The sequence below is a fragment of the Anabrus simplex genome, chromosome 6 (assembly GCF_040414725.1).
Source record: "Anabrus simplex isolate iqAnaSimp1 chromosome 6, ASM4041472v1, whole genome shotgun sequence".
Lineage (NCBI taxonomy): Eukaryota > Metazoa > Arthropoda > Insecta > Orthoptera > Tettigoniidae > Anabrus > Anabrus simplex.
Window position 1 is genome coordinate 24,615,816 of NC_090270.1, and position 13,845 is coordinate 24,629,660.

The 13,845-nt window shown below is 39.3% G+C and overlaps 1 protein-coding gene across 1 annotated transcript in view; it reads right to left on the reverse strand.

Moving 5' to 3' along the window:
• Positions 1–437: 437 nt before the first annotated feature.
• LOC137501278 (neuropilin and tolloid-like protein 1) overlaps positions 438–13,845 on the reverse strand; it is a 511,795-nt gene continuing 498,387 nt past the window's right edge. Inside the window, exons 2-3 of the mRNA XM_068228211.1 lie at positions 7,258–7,521; positions 438–607 (exon numbers count right to left, since the gene is read on the reverse strand). Coding sequence (XP_068084312.1) covers positions 438–607; positions 7,258–7,521 — 434 coding nt within the window. The remainder of the gene's footprint in view (positions 608–7,257; positions 7,522–13,845) is intronic.

Genomic DNA, 13,845 nt, shown 5'->3' on the forward strand with positions numbered 1-13,845 from the left:
ATACTACGTACTAACGATAGTATTTCAACGTACAAATGGTTCTGTTTCGTAATTCAATAATTGCCCTTGCACTCGTAAGGACGGGAAATGTCGTCTCGCAGGTAATTTTTACTTAGGATTGATGCCGACATATTTTGAGCACCGTCAGATGCCACCCACAAACTCAAGCCTCCGACACTCAGATTGGCAGAAATCATCTTCTCCACTCAACACATTTTCAAGACATAATCGAAAGTATGCCGTTTAAATCTTTCGACTGTGGATTTGTATGACGGAGTTGTCGGAAATATATGCGTTCAATATCTCCAAAAGCGAATACGCTCCATTAAAATTGGACTTGTCTAGGTCACTGATATCAAACAGTTTGGTTGGCGTATCCCTAAAATCCTATTGTTTTATCTTCTTACCCCCGAAGTATATAGCGATTATTAACTATATTAACTATAACAATCATCATCATCATTATCATCATCAGAAGTCATCTTCCGAAGCTTATCCCGCTTGATGAGGGTCATTAAACGCACTGAGGCATCAAAGAGTTGTGGCAGGGGGTTTAAGGTCGCATGTCCTTCCTGAGAGCACGGGACTTTCAACTGAAAATACCACCCTAGCAACAACAAGAATCAAACCATGATCGCCGTGATGGCAGACAAGCAGCTACACCACCCTGTTCCCCAATAATAACAATGTATTTTGTATATCACCGCTGCGGAATGGAAACCTCGTAACTCATTCGCAGTAAAGTTCACAGACGAAGTCCAAAGCTGCGCTGTCAGCAATGGTCGGAGAACGGTTGCTGACATTTTCATTGCTTAACGTTAGCCCAAATATTCGACCATTGTGAACTTCTGTTCCCTTATCAGGCATCGCGACAAGTCTTCACAGGACAGATCGAGGAACGTGGTTTTCCCACGAGTGGAATTACAAGGTTCTTATTGCCTAGCGACGATGTTATTATTATTGTTGTTGTGCATTTACGGCCGCATTGGATCACTGTAGTCAATTTCTGTCCGGTTTTCTATAATGTTTTATGGTTTTTTCTCTCTGTTCTTCCAGTATTTCTTCATTCTATTTGAGCTTAGTTTTCGTTCTTCTTCTGAAAATACTCTTTTAGTTTTTGATAGAATCTAATTTTATTATTCTTCAATTTATTTAGTTTCTTTGATTTATTCTTTAAATCCTCCAGTGTTATGTCTAATTCATTGATGTTTTCTTTTAATTATTTTATCCATACAGGTTGTTGTTTTTGTTTCCAAAACTTCTCCGAAATTTTGCATATTAACCTGTCTTGAGGTGTTCTCAACAGCTGATCAAAGAATGATATTCGCTTGTTTGTTATGAAATCCATTATAGGTTCTATTTCCTGATATACTGCTGCATTTGGAATGATACGCCATCCTCCTTCGTTTTGATTCTTCTTATTAATGTACGTTATTACTATTATTCTTTATATTTTTAAAATGTTGTCTATGTTATTCTTTTGTCTTAGTTTAAATAATGTTTCACTTCCATTAGTTATTTGAGGTTGGACTACAGTTCTATAATCTTTCAATTTTGTATTTATTGATGAACATTTCTGATTACCTTTTGGGGCTCTGGATAATTTATTCGTTCTCTTTGTCCAAAAATTTTTTCATTTAAATTGTATGTTATACTTTCTCCAAAGTATTTGAATTGTTTTACAATTTCCATTTCATTCTCACATACCAGACTACTGCTTATTAAAAGGGGATCTTTTGACATTATTTTAGTTTTCCAAATGAAATTGTTAATCCTAGTTTTCCAGAAATAGATTGGAGACTTGTGATTTGATACCGAGCTTCATTAAGGTTATTAGCTAGTATTATTTTAGTATTAAGTATTTATTATTATTGAACATAACAGGCGTTAAGCCCAAATACATGTTCACAATAAAACAACATACAACGAAAGGAAAAATAACACGAGACTCCTTGGGCATGCCATGAGGTCCATCAGATACTCCGCACACGTGACACTCCCTAGGGAGGGTCACCACAGCAGTCATCCTCAGTTCCTACATGCCACGTCCATAAACCCCGCTTGATATGAAGAGAGAAAAAACTACTACTACTGCTATCCGGCCGTGTCATCACCCCTGGTGAGAAAAAGGCCACCTTCCCAGTGATGACACGACCGGGCCTAAAGGTGGGGCCCAACGGAAGACCCCAACACACCCTACCAGATGACATTGCAGCTTTCTCACCCTTCCTCTTGCGGCCACCATGTGAGGCTGAAACCGCTCTACTCTTGTACCCTGCCTCTCTCCCTCCTCGTTCCGCATATATCTCTCTTTTACATATATTGGGTAGGCCCGTCCTACCCCATCCTCTTACGGGTATGTCCTGCTCTTCCTTCCCCATCACTCCTTACTATCCCTTACTGTACATCCATAGTGAGAAATTGTTAGCTAATAGTGCCAGATCATCTGTAACGATATATAATTATTCATGCAAAAATTAATGTTGTACTATTTACACTGCTGCAGAAAAGAAATGGAAGTGAATGAGTGGATTATGAAACAGCGAATTAAAAAGGAGAAATACAACACGAGTAAGCCGTTTTACATGCCTAGTCAAAGGGAGATATAAACTGACAAATAATGAATAATCGGAAAGGGGACTCGGTATACTGGCAGACAAAAACACGAAATCAAAATTAGATTTCATTGAAAATGAGCAGGCTCAAATCTTTCCTGAAATGGTCATTTAAAAACAGTTTTCCACACCGTCGTCTATCCTGAAGATGGTTTATAATGGTTTCCCATTTTAATACCAGGCAAATTCTGGAGCTGTACCATAATTAAGGCAACGGATCCTTCCTTCCCACTCCTCTCTTACACCATCATCGTTGTAAGACCAATCTGTGCGGGTGCGATGTAAAGCGACAGAAGGTACCAGACGATAATCTTCTGAGACGACGCCCTGTACCGCTAGTGGTACTACGCGTACCACACTTTGAATACCACTGGCCAGGGTGAAGTCAAAGTTTCTATTTGCTATCCCAAAGAGATATAACGCTTTCACGACGAAGGAGAAATGCAGCAATAAGAAGCTTTTGGGTTATCAGGCCTAGTGCCCGACTCGTTCGCTGAATGGTCAGCGTAGTGGCCTTGGATTCAGAGGGTCCCGGGTTCAATTCCGGGCCGAGTCGGGGTCTTAACCCTTCATTGGTTAATTCCAGTGGTTCGGGGGCTCGATGTTTGTGCTGTCCCCAACATCAAACACCACACATTATACTCCACCACAATAACACGCAGTTATCTAAATATGGCAGATGCCGTCCACCCCCATCGGAGGGTCTGCCTTACAAATCAGGCTGCAAATACCCACAAGGTATTATTATTATTATTATTATTATTATTATTATTATTATTATTATTATTATTATAATTATTATCATCATTATCATTATCAGGTCTAGTGTACATGCAGTCTTTCGCCCACAGCGTGATTGTGAAATGAGAATTTGCTCGTTGAGCTGCGTGTTCGATGTCTGAATGTGTGGCATTCTAGTCTTGTGAAGTCGTATCAAAATATTAATTCTCTTTTCTCTGGCTTGGGTGAGGGTTGCGCGTTACATTTTGAACTGGTGAAGGTTATTGTCACGATCTGAACATATATCTAAAATGGATCAAATTCGTGGGGACGTGTTTGCAAGGTCCGTTTGAATTGGTGTCACGTTAACCACTGGCAAATAAAAACCATATTGTACGACACTCCGGTAGATTCTGTTGCATTAGAAGATAGAAGTTTGATAAAATATTTTTAACGCGTTGGGCAATACAAGGGATATCCGGTGACTAGTTACAAATTTCCTGCTAGACTACGGTGGAGACGAGTGTGCGCTTGTAGAGGGTAGAAGTAAATTTTAGACCCAAAAAGCAAAATTTCAACAACAATAAATTGGCGCCCAAAGTTCTAATGAGACTATTTCATGAAGCCTCCGTGGCTCATGCGGCAGCGCGCCAGCCTCTCGCCGCTGGGTTCCGTGGTTCAAATTCCGCTCATTCCATGTGAGATTTGTGCTGGACAAAGCGGAGGTGCGACAGGTTTTTCTTCGAGTAGTCCGGCTTTCCCTGTCATCTTTCATTCCAGAAACACTCTCCATTAACATTTCATCTGTCAGTCATTTATCATTGCCCAAGTGGAGTGCGACAGGCTTCAGCATCTAGCACATTTCCTATCCTCGCCGCTAGATGGGGGCTTCATTCATTCCATTCCTTACCCGGTCGAATGAGTGAAAACAAGCTGTGGATTTTCACTAGAATATTTTTCCACAGCTCTATAAAATATTTAAGTAAGAATAATTCAGTACAACATGCCCAGAAGTCAGTGAATTGCAGTAGACAGAGACAATTTTAACATCAGTTGTACGATCACCGTTTCTTTGCCGTTGTAGGCATTGCGTAGGGACACAACGAATTTTTAGCGCTGGGATATTCACGAAATTTTGATGCAGTTTAAATTACTTTCTTCTGATTAACTCTAGAAGTGGCATTGTTAAATATTGTGGTGGCTGTCATATTGGACACCTTGTACTTGTCTAAATAAAATACAAAATATCCACGATTTATGAATTAAATCTACAAAGTTTCATATATCTACCTAAACTAAATGCACTTAAGATTGTCGTGTTGACACGAAATAGCATAAAAGTTTTGACTAGAAAAATGTACGGTCTGTTCAAGAAGTGTAATTCCTAAGTTCAAAAAGTAATAAAACTTTTGATGATATGCACACAAACTGAGAAATACGGATTGTCAATAATTTGCCTGTAATGCACTAACAAATGTTTCATCACTCTGAGGGCATTATTTATTTTATTCACTTCGACCATTAAGATCTCGACTGACTTGCTCAGCACAACTTCGATATTCCCAGTACCTCCTGTTTCTATCCGCTCCTTTGATTTGGATCTTGTTCTGAGTATCGGTCCTTTTGTGACTTGCACTCGGTAGTAGATATTTTTCTATCATGCCAATAGCCTTCCAGTCATCCCTGACTTCCTTCAGCCAGTTATTTTCCGTTAAGCACGTCCCAAATCATATCTTCTTTGTTAACCTATTGTCACCCATCCTCATCAAATGTCCCACGAAACTCAAGCTTCTTGTTCATAATGCACTTAAAATTGGTTCTACTTTCTCGTATATCTCCTGTCTTGATCTATGCACCTATACTTCATCCTGTTTTTTGGTACCCCATATATCTCTGAAGATCTTTCTTTCCTCCTTTTAAAATCGAATACAAGCTCTTTTCCTAATGCCATCGTACAATGCAACGTTCCGGATGGTCATCGTATAGTGTGCCAGTTTGACGTTCCTCAGCAGGTCCTTCCTCCCATCAGTCGTCTTGGCCGTGAATCGTAGTTTCTGCGGAGTTATGCTTTGTCTCCTGCAGTCTTATTATTCTATAGTTTGCCCGTTATATTCTCACGTAGGTACCAGAAGATGTCGACTCTCTCTACTACTTGATATCCAACCTTCCACTTGTCCTTTGCATTCAGTATCTTGGTCTTCTTGTATGCTATCAGAGGCCAACCGTCGCCGCAGTATTTGCTAGATTTTCTAGCTCCATCTTTGCATCTGAGAGGTGTATTATTGAAAATATTAAGGAAAAGGAATTGGCATGCCTTGCTCAGGAGCGGGGGGGTGGGGGGTGGGGGGTGGGGACGTGGCCAGAGACCACATTGTTACACTAGGTTAGTGTATTGCAGGCTCGTCATCACTTTCCGATATTTGATGCGAAGAAATAGCTAATACACGTTCCGAATCCGAGTTGGAATTTGTTGGCTCATTATCATTATCCTCGAAGTCAGAACCGTCACTAATTTTCCGTAATGAAAATGCCATATTTAGACACACTCTGTACTAAACATGTATATAATCAATAACATAATAGGGTATATAAAGTCGTAAATAACTCGCACCGAACGGAAATCTACGAAATACAATAAAATAGAAGAGCAAAGCAGAGCCCGTGAATATTCGTAAACAAACACTACAGAAATGGCACTCAAACAGATGGTCAGGAAACTGCACTCATTTATTTCCGTGAGATTGCGCCCAAAGAGGTTGTAAATATGAATGAAACTGAACTCACGGCTACTGTCGACATCGATAATGAAAACAAATATTCGACAGTTGCCATTCCAAGGGTTAGTTTATTGCTCTTCATAAGTACATTTACCACGCAGAGGTCTGGGTGTAATCATGGATGAGATACCGGGAGGCAAACCCTGGTGGGGAAAATTTTAAATAACGTCTTTTGTATTTTGCATGTTAAAAAAGAGATAGCAGAAATCCAATCTTGTACATTCCTGGTGTTAGGTAATTAATTACTTTATTTGTAATCTATTTATATCTAACAATTAAAGGCTACCGATACGCAATTTGTTTCCTCTTTCAGGAAGAGCCTGATGTGATTGGTTTGTACGCTTCATACTGCACGACCCACGAAAATTTATAGTTTTAATAGTACATATCGATCCATTATTTTCGTTCCAATAATTCAGAGTAGATAACGTGCATCACGAATAAATTCTTTTCTGTAAGTTTGCTATAAATTTCTATGTGGTTCTTATTTATTATTATGTTAGCATTGCTCGTCAGAAATGTTTAATTGCTGTGTACTTTTTCTTCTCTTTTATAATTTGCTTTACGTCGTACAGACACAAGTCTTATGCCGATAGTGGGATAGGAAAGGGCTAGAAGTGGGAAGAAAACGGCCATGGTCTAAATTAAGGTACAGCCCTAGCATTTGCATCTTATTTTTGTATTAACTTCATCGTGAGATATTGTCAGATCTTTGTTAATTAACATCATCACTAGTTAATTTTACAGTATGGTTTACGTCCCACCGACACAGATTGGTCTTATGGCGACGATGGGAGAGGAAAGGACTGGGAATGGGAAGGAAGCGGCCGTGGCCTTAACTAAGGTACAGCCCCAGCATTTGCCTCGTGTGAAAATGGGAATCCTCGGAAAAATATTTTCAGTGTTGCCGACAGTGGGATTCGAACCTAATTATCACTAGTTAAATATATACAATATACGTATTATTTTATATCGTGTCTTACATTTTAACGTAGTCTTTAGTTGAGAAATGACACTTCTCTCGGTGATCTTGATTTTAGACTATTTTTGAATAATTTATTGATTGATATTGATTTACACCCTTAGCACTGACCGATTAACTCGATTATATAGGGCAAATAAGAAACAGAATATGATATACTCACTGCCCGTTGGCCTTGGCGCCGACTCATAGACCGCGCTGAACCCCGAGTACTCGATGTTCTCGTCGGAGTGGAAATGGACCCAGAGGTGGCGCCCCTTGGACTGTATCACTGTGGGCGGATGGTTGTGACCACAGAACTTGCCGATCAGGTGGTCATAGCCGTGACCACCGTCACGCACCTCCAGGAAGTCGTACACACAGTTAGGACTAGGCTCAATGTTGAACTCGTCCCGGAAGTCCAACTTAATGATTTGACCGCTTCCCGCTGTAACATAAAGAAGAAAACAAACAATGAAGTAGGACTAACTTTTAAATCTTACACAAAACGTTATTTCGAAATTAACTGGAATAAAATGTGCATGGCCAATGTATCATGTCTACCACCTTCAAATGAGCGGAGCAGTAGTAGTAATAGTATCAGGTGTCTTTATTAGTGGCGAAATTAAGGCAGTTTTGTCCGCTCTTACATTTAACAACACAATATATAACGTGCTACAAATGCAACTGCAAACTTATTTAAAGAAGCGAAGCAAAGGAGAAAAGATAGATTGTCATATTGTATTACAATACTTTGTAAATGAGTTATATTTATGAGCTTAAAGAAACAGCAAAGGAACAGAACAGAAGAGTTATTCATTTATAACGCACGCGCACTTAACATTATTCCAGTACCAGACGGAATGTGCTACTTGATATTCTCCAGGAAATTACCACGCAGAGCACTTTTGAAGATATTCAGGGACTTTGATGTCCTGATACCTTCTGCAAAACAGTTCCATAATTTAGAGCGAACAACTGTGAACGAATGTCTGTACGAAACAGTGCGATATAAAGGGATAAGAAGGGTGGTAGTTAAATGAGAACGTGTCTTGCGGTTATGACATGATGAAAGAACATGGAACCTGGATGCCAAGTATGCTGGCGCCGAAGTGGTTACCAGTTTATATACTTGAGGTACGATATATATATTCATTCTTTCTTCCAATTCTAGCCACCCTATCTGCTTATAAGCAGGAGTTACATGCACACCATATCGTAGATCATAAATAAATCTGACACACGCATTTTGTGCTCGTTGGAGCTTTACACATTTGTTAGGTCACTTGTTGTTCTTGTTAGTCGTTTAGTCACTTTCGACTCTCCGTGACCCCATAGACCAAAGTGCGCCATTTCTACCTGTCGTGTACTATTTTCCGAAGTCTTACTAAATTGAGAGCCGTGGCTTCCTTGATGCCATCAATCCACCTCATCCGTTGTCGCCCACTTCTCCTGTTACCATCAGTCTTCCCCAGCATTAATGTCTTTTCCAGTGAATCATGTTTTCTCATAATATGACCGAAGTACTTTTGTTTTTATTTGAGTATTTGACATTAGGTCAGTAAGTACAATGTAATGGAAACATAAGTGTCTGAACAAGCTTAACGTTTAATTTAAAAGGAAGGAAATTCTTTAGCCGCTCAAGGAATGCAAAGACGCCTGCACTCTTTTACACGTAGTTCTCGTGTATTTGGTCCAAATTCGAATGTCTGTTAGGTCGGTATAAGGCTCTACACGGTTGACGAAGTGATTATTATGACGTTGTTTAGTGTTATCTTTTGAAGGCTAATAGAATGGATGTTTCTGAGGAGTTTCAGATGTTCAATTTTGATCGACAGGTTTTATGTTGTTAATACCGATATTGTCAACTTTCCTTTTTAAAAATTAAAAAAATGTCTGTCTCTAGGTTTTATACGCGAGTACATGGTCCGACTCGTTGACTGAACGGTCAGCGTACTGGCCTTCGGTTCAGAGGGTCCCTGGTTCGATTCCCGGCCCGGTCGCGGATTTTAACCTTAATTGGTTAATTCTATTGGCACGGAGGCTGGGTGTATGTGTTGTCTTCATTATCATTTCATCCTCATCACGACGCGCAGGTCACCTACGGGTGTCATATAGAAAGACTTGCACCTGGCGAGCCGAACCCTTCCTGGGATATCCCGGCACTACAAGCCATACGACATTTCATACGCGAGTACACAATTTCTAATCTGGCGGGTGAGTGGCTCAGGCAGTTGAGGCGCTGGTCTTCTGACCCCAACTTGGCAGGTTTAATCCTGGCTCAGTCCGGTGGTATTTGAAAGTGCCCAAATACGTCAGTCTCGTGTTGGTAGATTTACTGGCACGCGAAATAACTCTTGAAGGACTAAATTCCGGCACATTTGCTTCCCCTTGATCCTTGAAAGTGTTTAATAGGAAGTAAACCCAATTATATTATTGTTATTCTGCACCCAAATAATGAAGATCGCAAATCATCCATCACCAGGACCAATGATCGTATCCAAGTGCCTGGGCATTAGAACACACATATTTTTCTCCGCTAGACAGAAAGTATGAATGCCATGGATGTGTTTTCCTGCTAAGAAGATGAGAAAGTGAGTTCATATCGACAGTTCTGAATAATGCGGGTGTCTGTACTATGTTACAGGAGTGCAGAGATTCAATTCAGTATATTATTGCTGGGGCTGTACCTTAATTAAGGCCACGGCCGCTTCCCTCCTATTCCTAGGCCTTTCCTATCCCATCGTCGCCGTAAGACCTATCTGTGTCAGTGCGACGTAAAACAAATAGCCAAAAAAGTATTAATTTTTTGCGAAAGAATAAGCTTGCGTTTTTACAACACTTTATATAATATTATGTTACTGAATCATACGAAATATGGCAATAAAGAGAGAAAGGCTTCCTAATAGAGAATTAGGATGTATTGTGTGGTGGCTTATGGGAATTTGTAAAAATAAGGGCCAGGAAGAGAGAGAGAAATAATGAAAATCAACGTCCACTGTGTGGAGAAGAAATGGAAGAAGCGCGCCTATTAAGAGTTTGTAGGACAACGGAACAACTGACTAGGAAGTGAATATGAAAAATGTAGAGAGAGAATTCTATACGATTGATAAAATATTAAATAATGAGTGGATTACACCGGGAAGAATTGAAATATTTGTTTTTAAAAATGTATGTTGAAAAATGAAATTAAAGACGTCAAAACAAGTACAAACGAGAGTAATGACGGATAAGAATCCCGCATATCCTATCATAATGAATATAAATAAGTAATAGTTTAAAAATTAGTATCAAATTGTAGCAATATATAAATGGTTGTATGGCCGTTATTAATTCATCAGTTAAGTAAGGCCTGTTGTTAATGGTAGGATACTCCAAAAAGACTTGTGATACAAAAGTCAGCATTAAGTGAGCTAAGGAAATATACATGTTGTCCTAGACAATATAGTATTGTTAAGGTCTGAGACAAAATAAATTATTATTTAGTTTAGTAATAATCAAACAATCATAAAAGGAAAATGTAATGCATGTATCAGACTTAATGAATTGCAATAAAAAAGTGCTCTCTGCCCAGTTACGGGCGATCCACAAGTAGAGGATGGGAGTACTCTATTGTATATTACGTTACTGATCTATTCTTATAGGTCACGCAGACTTACTGACTTACCGTGAGTAAGAGCCTTTGTTGTGAGCTCAAACACAGTGGAAACTAGTTTTAAAATGATAAACACTGGGAATGGAAGAAAAATGGACTGACATTCTGAAACTGCAAAAGAAGAAATTAATGTGGTAGCAGAACAAACAGCCTTGCGGATATCGTTTGAATACGTGCTTGACACAGCGAGCTAATGAGAACCTACTGGATCAATGGAAAACTGAGTAAGCGCCAGAAAGTATAATGAAATAAAATGTGGTCTCTAGTTGGATGATTAGTGAATAATAATACAATAATAGAAAACATAACAGATGCAATGCAAAAGACGCGATTGATATTTTTTGGACATTTATCCAGAATGGATGACAACAGGTTAACCAAACAGATATTCAAGTATCTTTAAAACAAGAAGTCAACAACAAACTGGATTCATGAAGTCAACAAAGATTGGGAAAGAAACAACATAAAGAAAGAAGAAGCAACAGAGAGAGAGAGAGGGGGGGGAGAGAGAGATTTTTAGAAAGAAAGTGTTAAACGTGGAAGGATTCCAAGGTCGCGAGGGAAAGGCTCCAAATTGTCCGACGAGAGGAAAATGAGGCATAGCGAACAGATGAAGGAGTATTCGCCGAGAAAAAGGAACAACAAAGGATGCATTGAAATTGTCTCGTGGGCCCTAGAAGATCCTAGTGGAGTAATAATAATAACAATCACATGGCCTTATCTACCTCGTGCGTGCATTTTAATTTGACACCATCTGGCTGCTTGCCCGTCAATTTCGACGTTCCATGTTACACTAGATGGCAAAGTAAACCGCATCCCCCTTGGGCGTCTAACGCAGAGTTTTAATGCATTTTGTCGGGTAAACACGAAATGTGTCACCAGAGATGTTCTACATGCCGACATCGTACGACATGAAGTGTCAAATGGAACTCTTTTAGCCCTTTAAAAACCCATCTACCTCTGCCGGGTTCGAACACACTATCCTGGGATTAGGAGGCCGACCCTCTGCCACTGGAACCTGACAGCGCTGACTGTGATAGGTGGCCATAGAAGACGTCTAGATTGAGATCTAAATAGAAGGAGCAGCTGCAATTCCAAGATAGATTTTTATCAGCTTATAAGGCACGTGTAGTATTCATTTATCTCGCCAGATGTCGCATCCAGCGAGGCTGTAATGAGATGCTGCACGGAGTGAAGTTGTGAGGAAAGTGGCGGAACCTGCTCTCCAACACTCAGCTAAGATAATCGAGAATTATGTGAGTTGAAAATTCTGAAATCTACTTCATCGTCTTCCATCGTGGAGCTGCTATCAGACTCAACCCACAAGTAACTGTCTGCTCCGTTACAAAGGAGCAGGTGAAGTATTATCTAAATCTTGAACTATCTTCATAATGAATGGAAAGATGTAATAGGTGCAGAGAAGTAGACTTCGGAGGACAATAAAAGCTAGTATCACGTATTATTATTATTATTATTATTATTATTATTATTATTATTATTATTATTATTATTATTATTATTGTCATTATTATTATTGTTATTATATTTGCCTTTATTTGTAGTGGTGAAGTTAGGACTCATGGTCCTCTCTTACACTTAACCACACTTCATTAGCAGTGTACAACTGAGAATAATATTCAGAATCTTATCTTAAAACTACCATTACAAACTAGAAATACAAAATTTGAAACAAAATAACATAAACGCTATAATATTATTAGTCATGTCTTAAAGATATCGTTACAAATTAATAGTTGAATGACACAAAATAACATAAGCACAGCAAGCGTACATTAATACAAATATTCACTCTACCAGATTCATTCAGCCTGGCGGCACACATCGAAGAGATGCTCACGGCAAGACGACTTAAAGGAATTTAAGGATTTTATGGCTCTAATGTTGTGGGGGAGAATATTGTGTATCCTAGCTCCATTCGCAACAAAGGAACAGTGTCGATAATATTAGGGGATTTTATTTCCACCGAAAGCGATATTCTTATCTCTGGACAAGTAATGCATGTTTGTGTAATGTGTAGGAAGACGACAGCTGACTAACGTTTGGCGCGCGCACTGTTGAATTTCATTGGTTGCGACAAGCAAAGAGTTGCGTCTAGCTAAACACCGGCTGAACATTGTTTATGCAATGGAAGATAGTGCGCAACTTAGACGTTGTTTAGATATACGTTGTCTAAGCCTTAAGACTACTCATCGTTTCTGCAATCGGCCCAACAAGTTTAAATCTGAGGAGGGTTTCAATAGAACGGCGCTCAACTCTGTCGCCTCCGAGTAAAACTTCAGTTGTTATTGTTTATTAAGAAGACCAGCAACAGGGCTGCAAACTTCTCGTGACTGATCTTGAGACAGCAATAGCTTACATTAGAAACTAGAATTTTAAAACTTATTATTCTTGGATGGAATAAGATTTCTTTTACAAAATATGTTTTATAAACACACAAAAACCTTCATAAGGAATCACAGAAGATAAATGTAAAGATGGCAAAGCATTTCATGTCACGTGGTTCCCACCTGGAAGGGTATGATCTGCTTCTTCATTACTACAATTTATGTTGAGTCACTGCTGTTAGCTTCACCACATTTCTACACTGAAACTTAATTCGAGAGAATCATTCGGGATGAAGCTATACTTTACAGGTACCTACAGTTCTGCTCGAACGTAAGCTAGGCACAGTCTGTGGAATCTGCCAAGTTTTCATCACCAGAATCTGTATCTTTTTCCTCTTAATCTTTGTTTATGCCTGAGTGATCAGGTACTTCAAGCTCGTTTAGAATTTCTATACTGGTAGCTGTTTTACTCTGCTATGTAAAACAAACTAATTAGAAATGCTAAGCTTGTGTGTACTTGTTTTCGACTCTCTCTCTATTATCGTTCCGGTAATTCTGAGGATAGTGATCTCCGAGCAGCCTATTGGTCAGTTGTCTCCATCTATCGTGGCCCTCCGCCACACGTGCCGCACTAAATATGTGATACTCTTGATAATGTTCGACCACCGACTATGATATCTCTTGCAGGGAACATTTCCAAGATCAGTCAATTTTTTTATGCTGTCATTCTCACGACGCACAGTGTGCCCAAAGAATTTTAAAACTCTTTCTT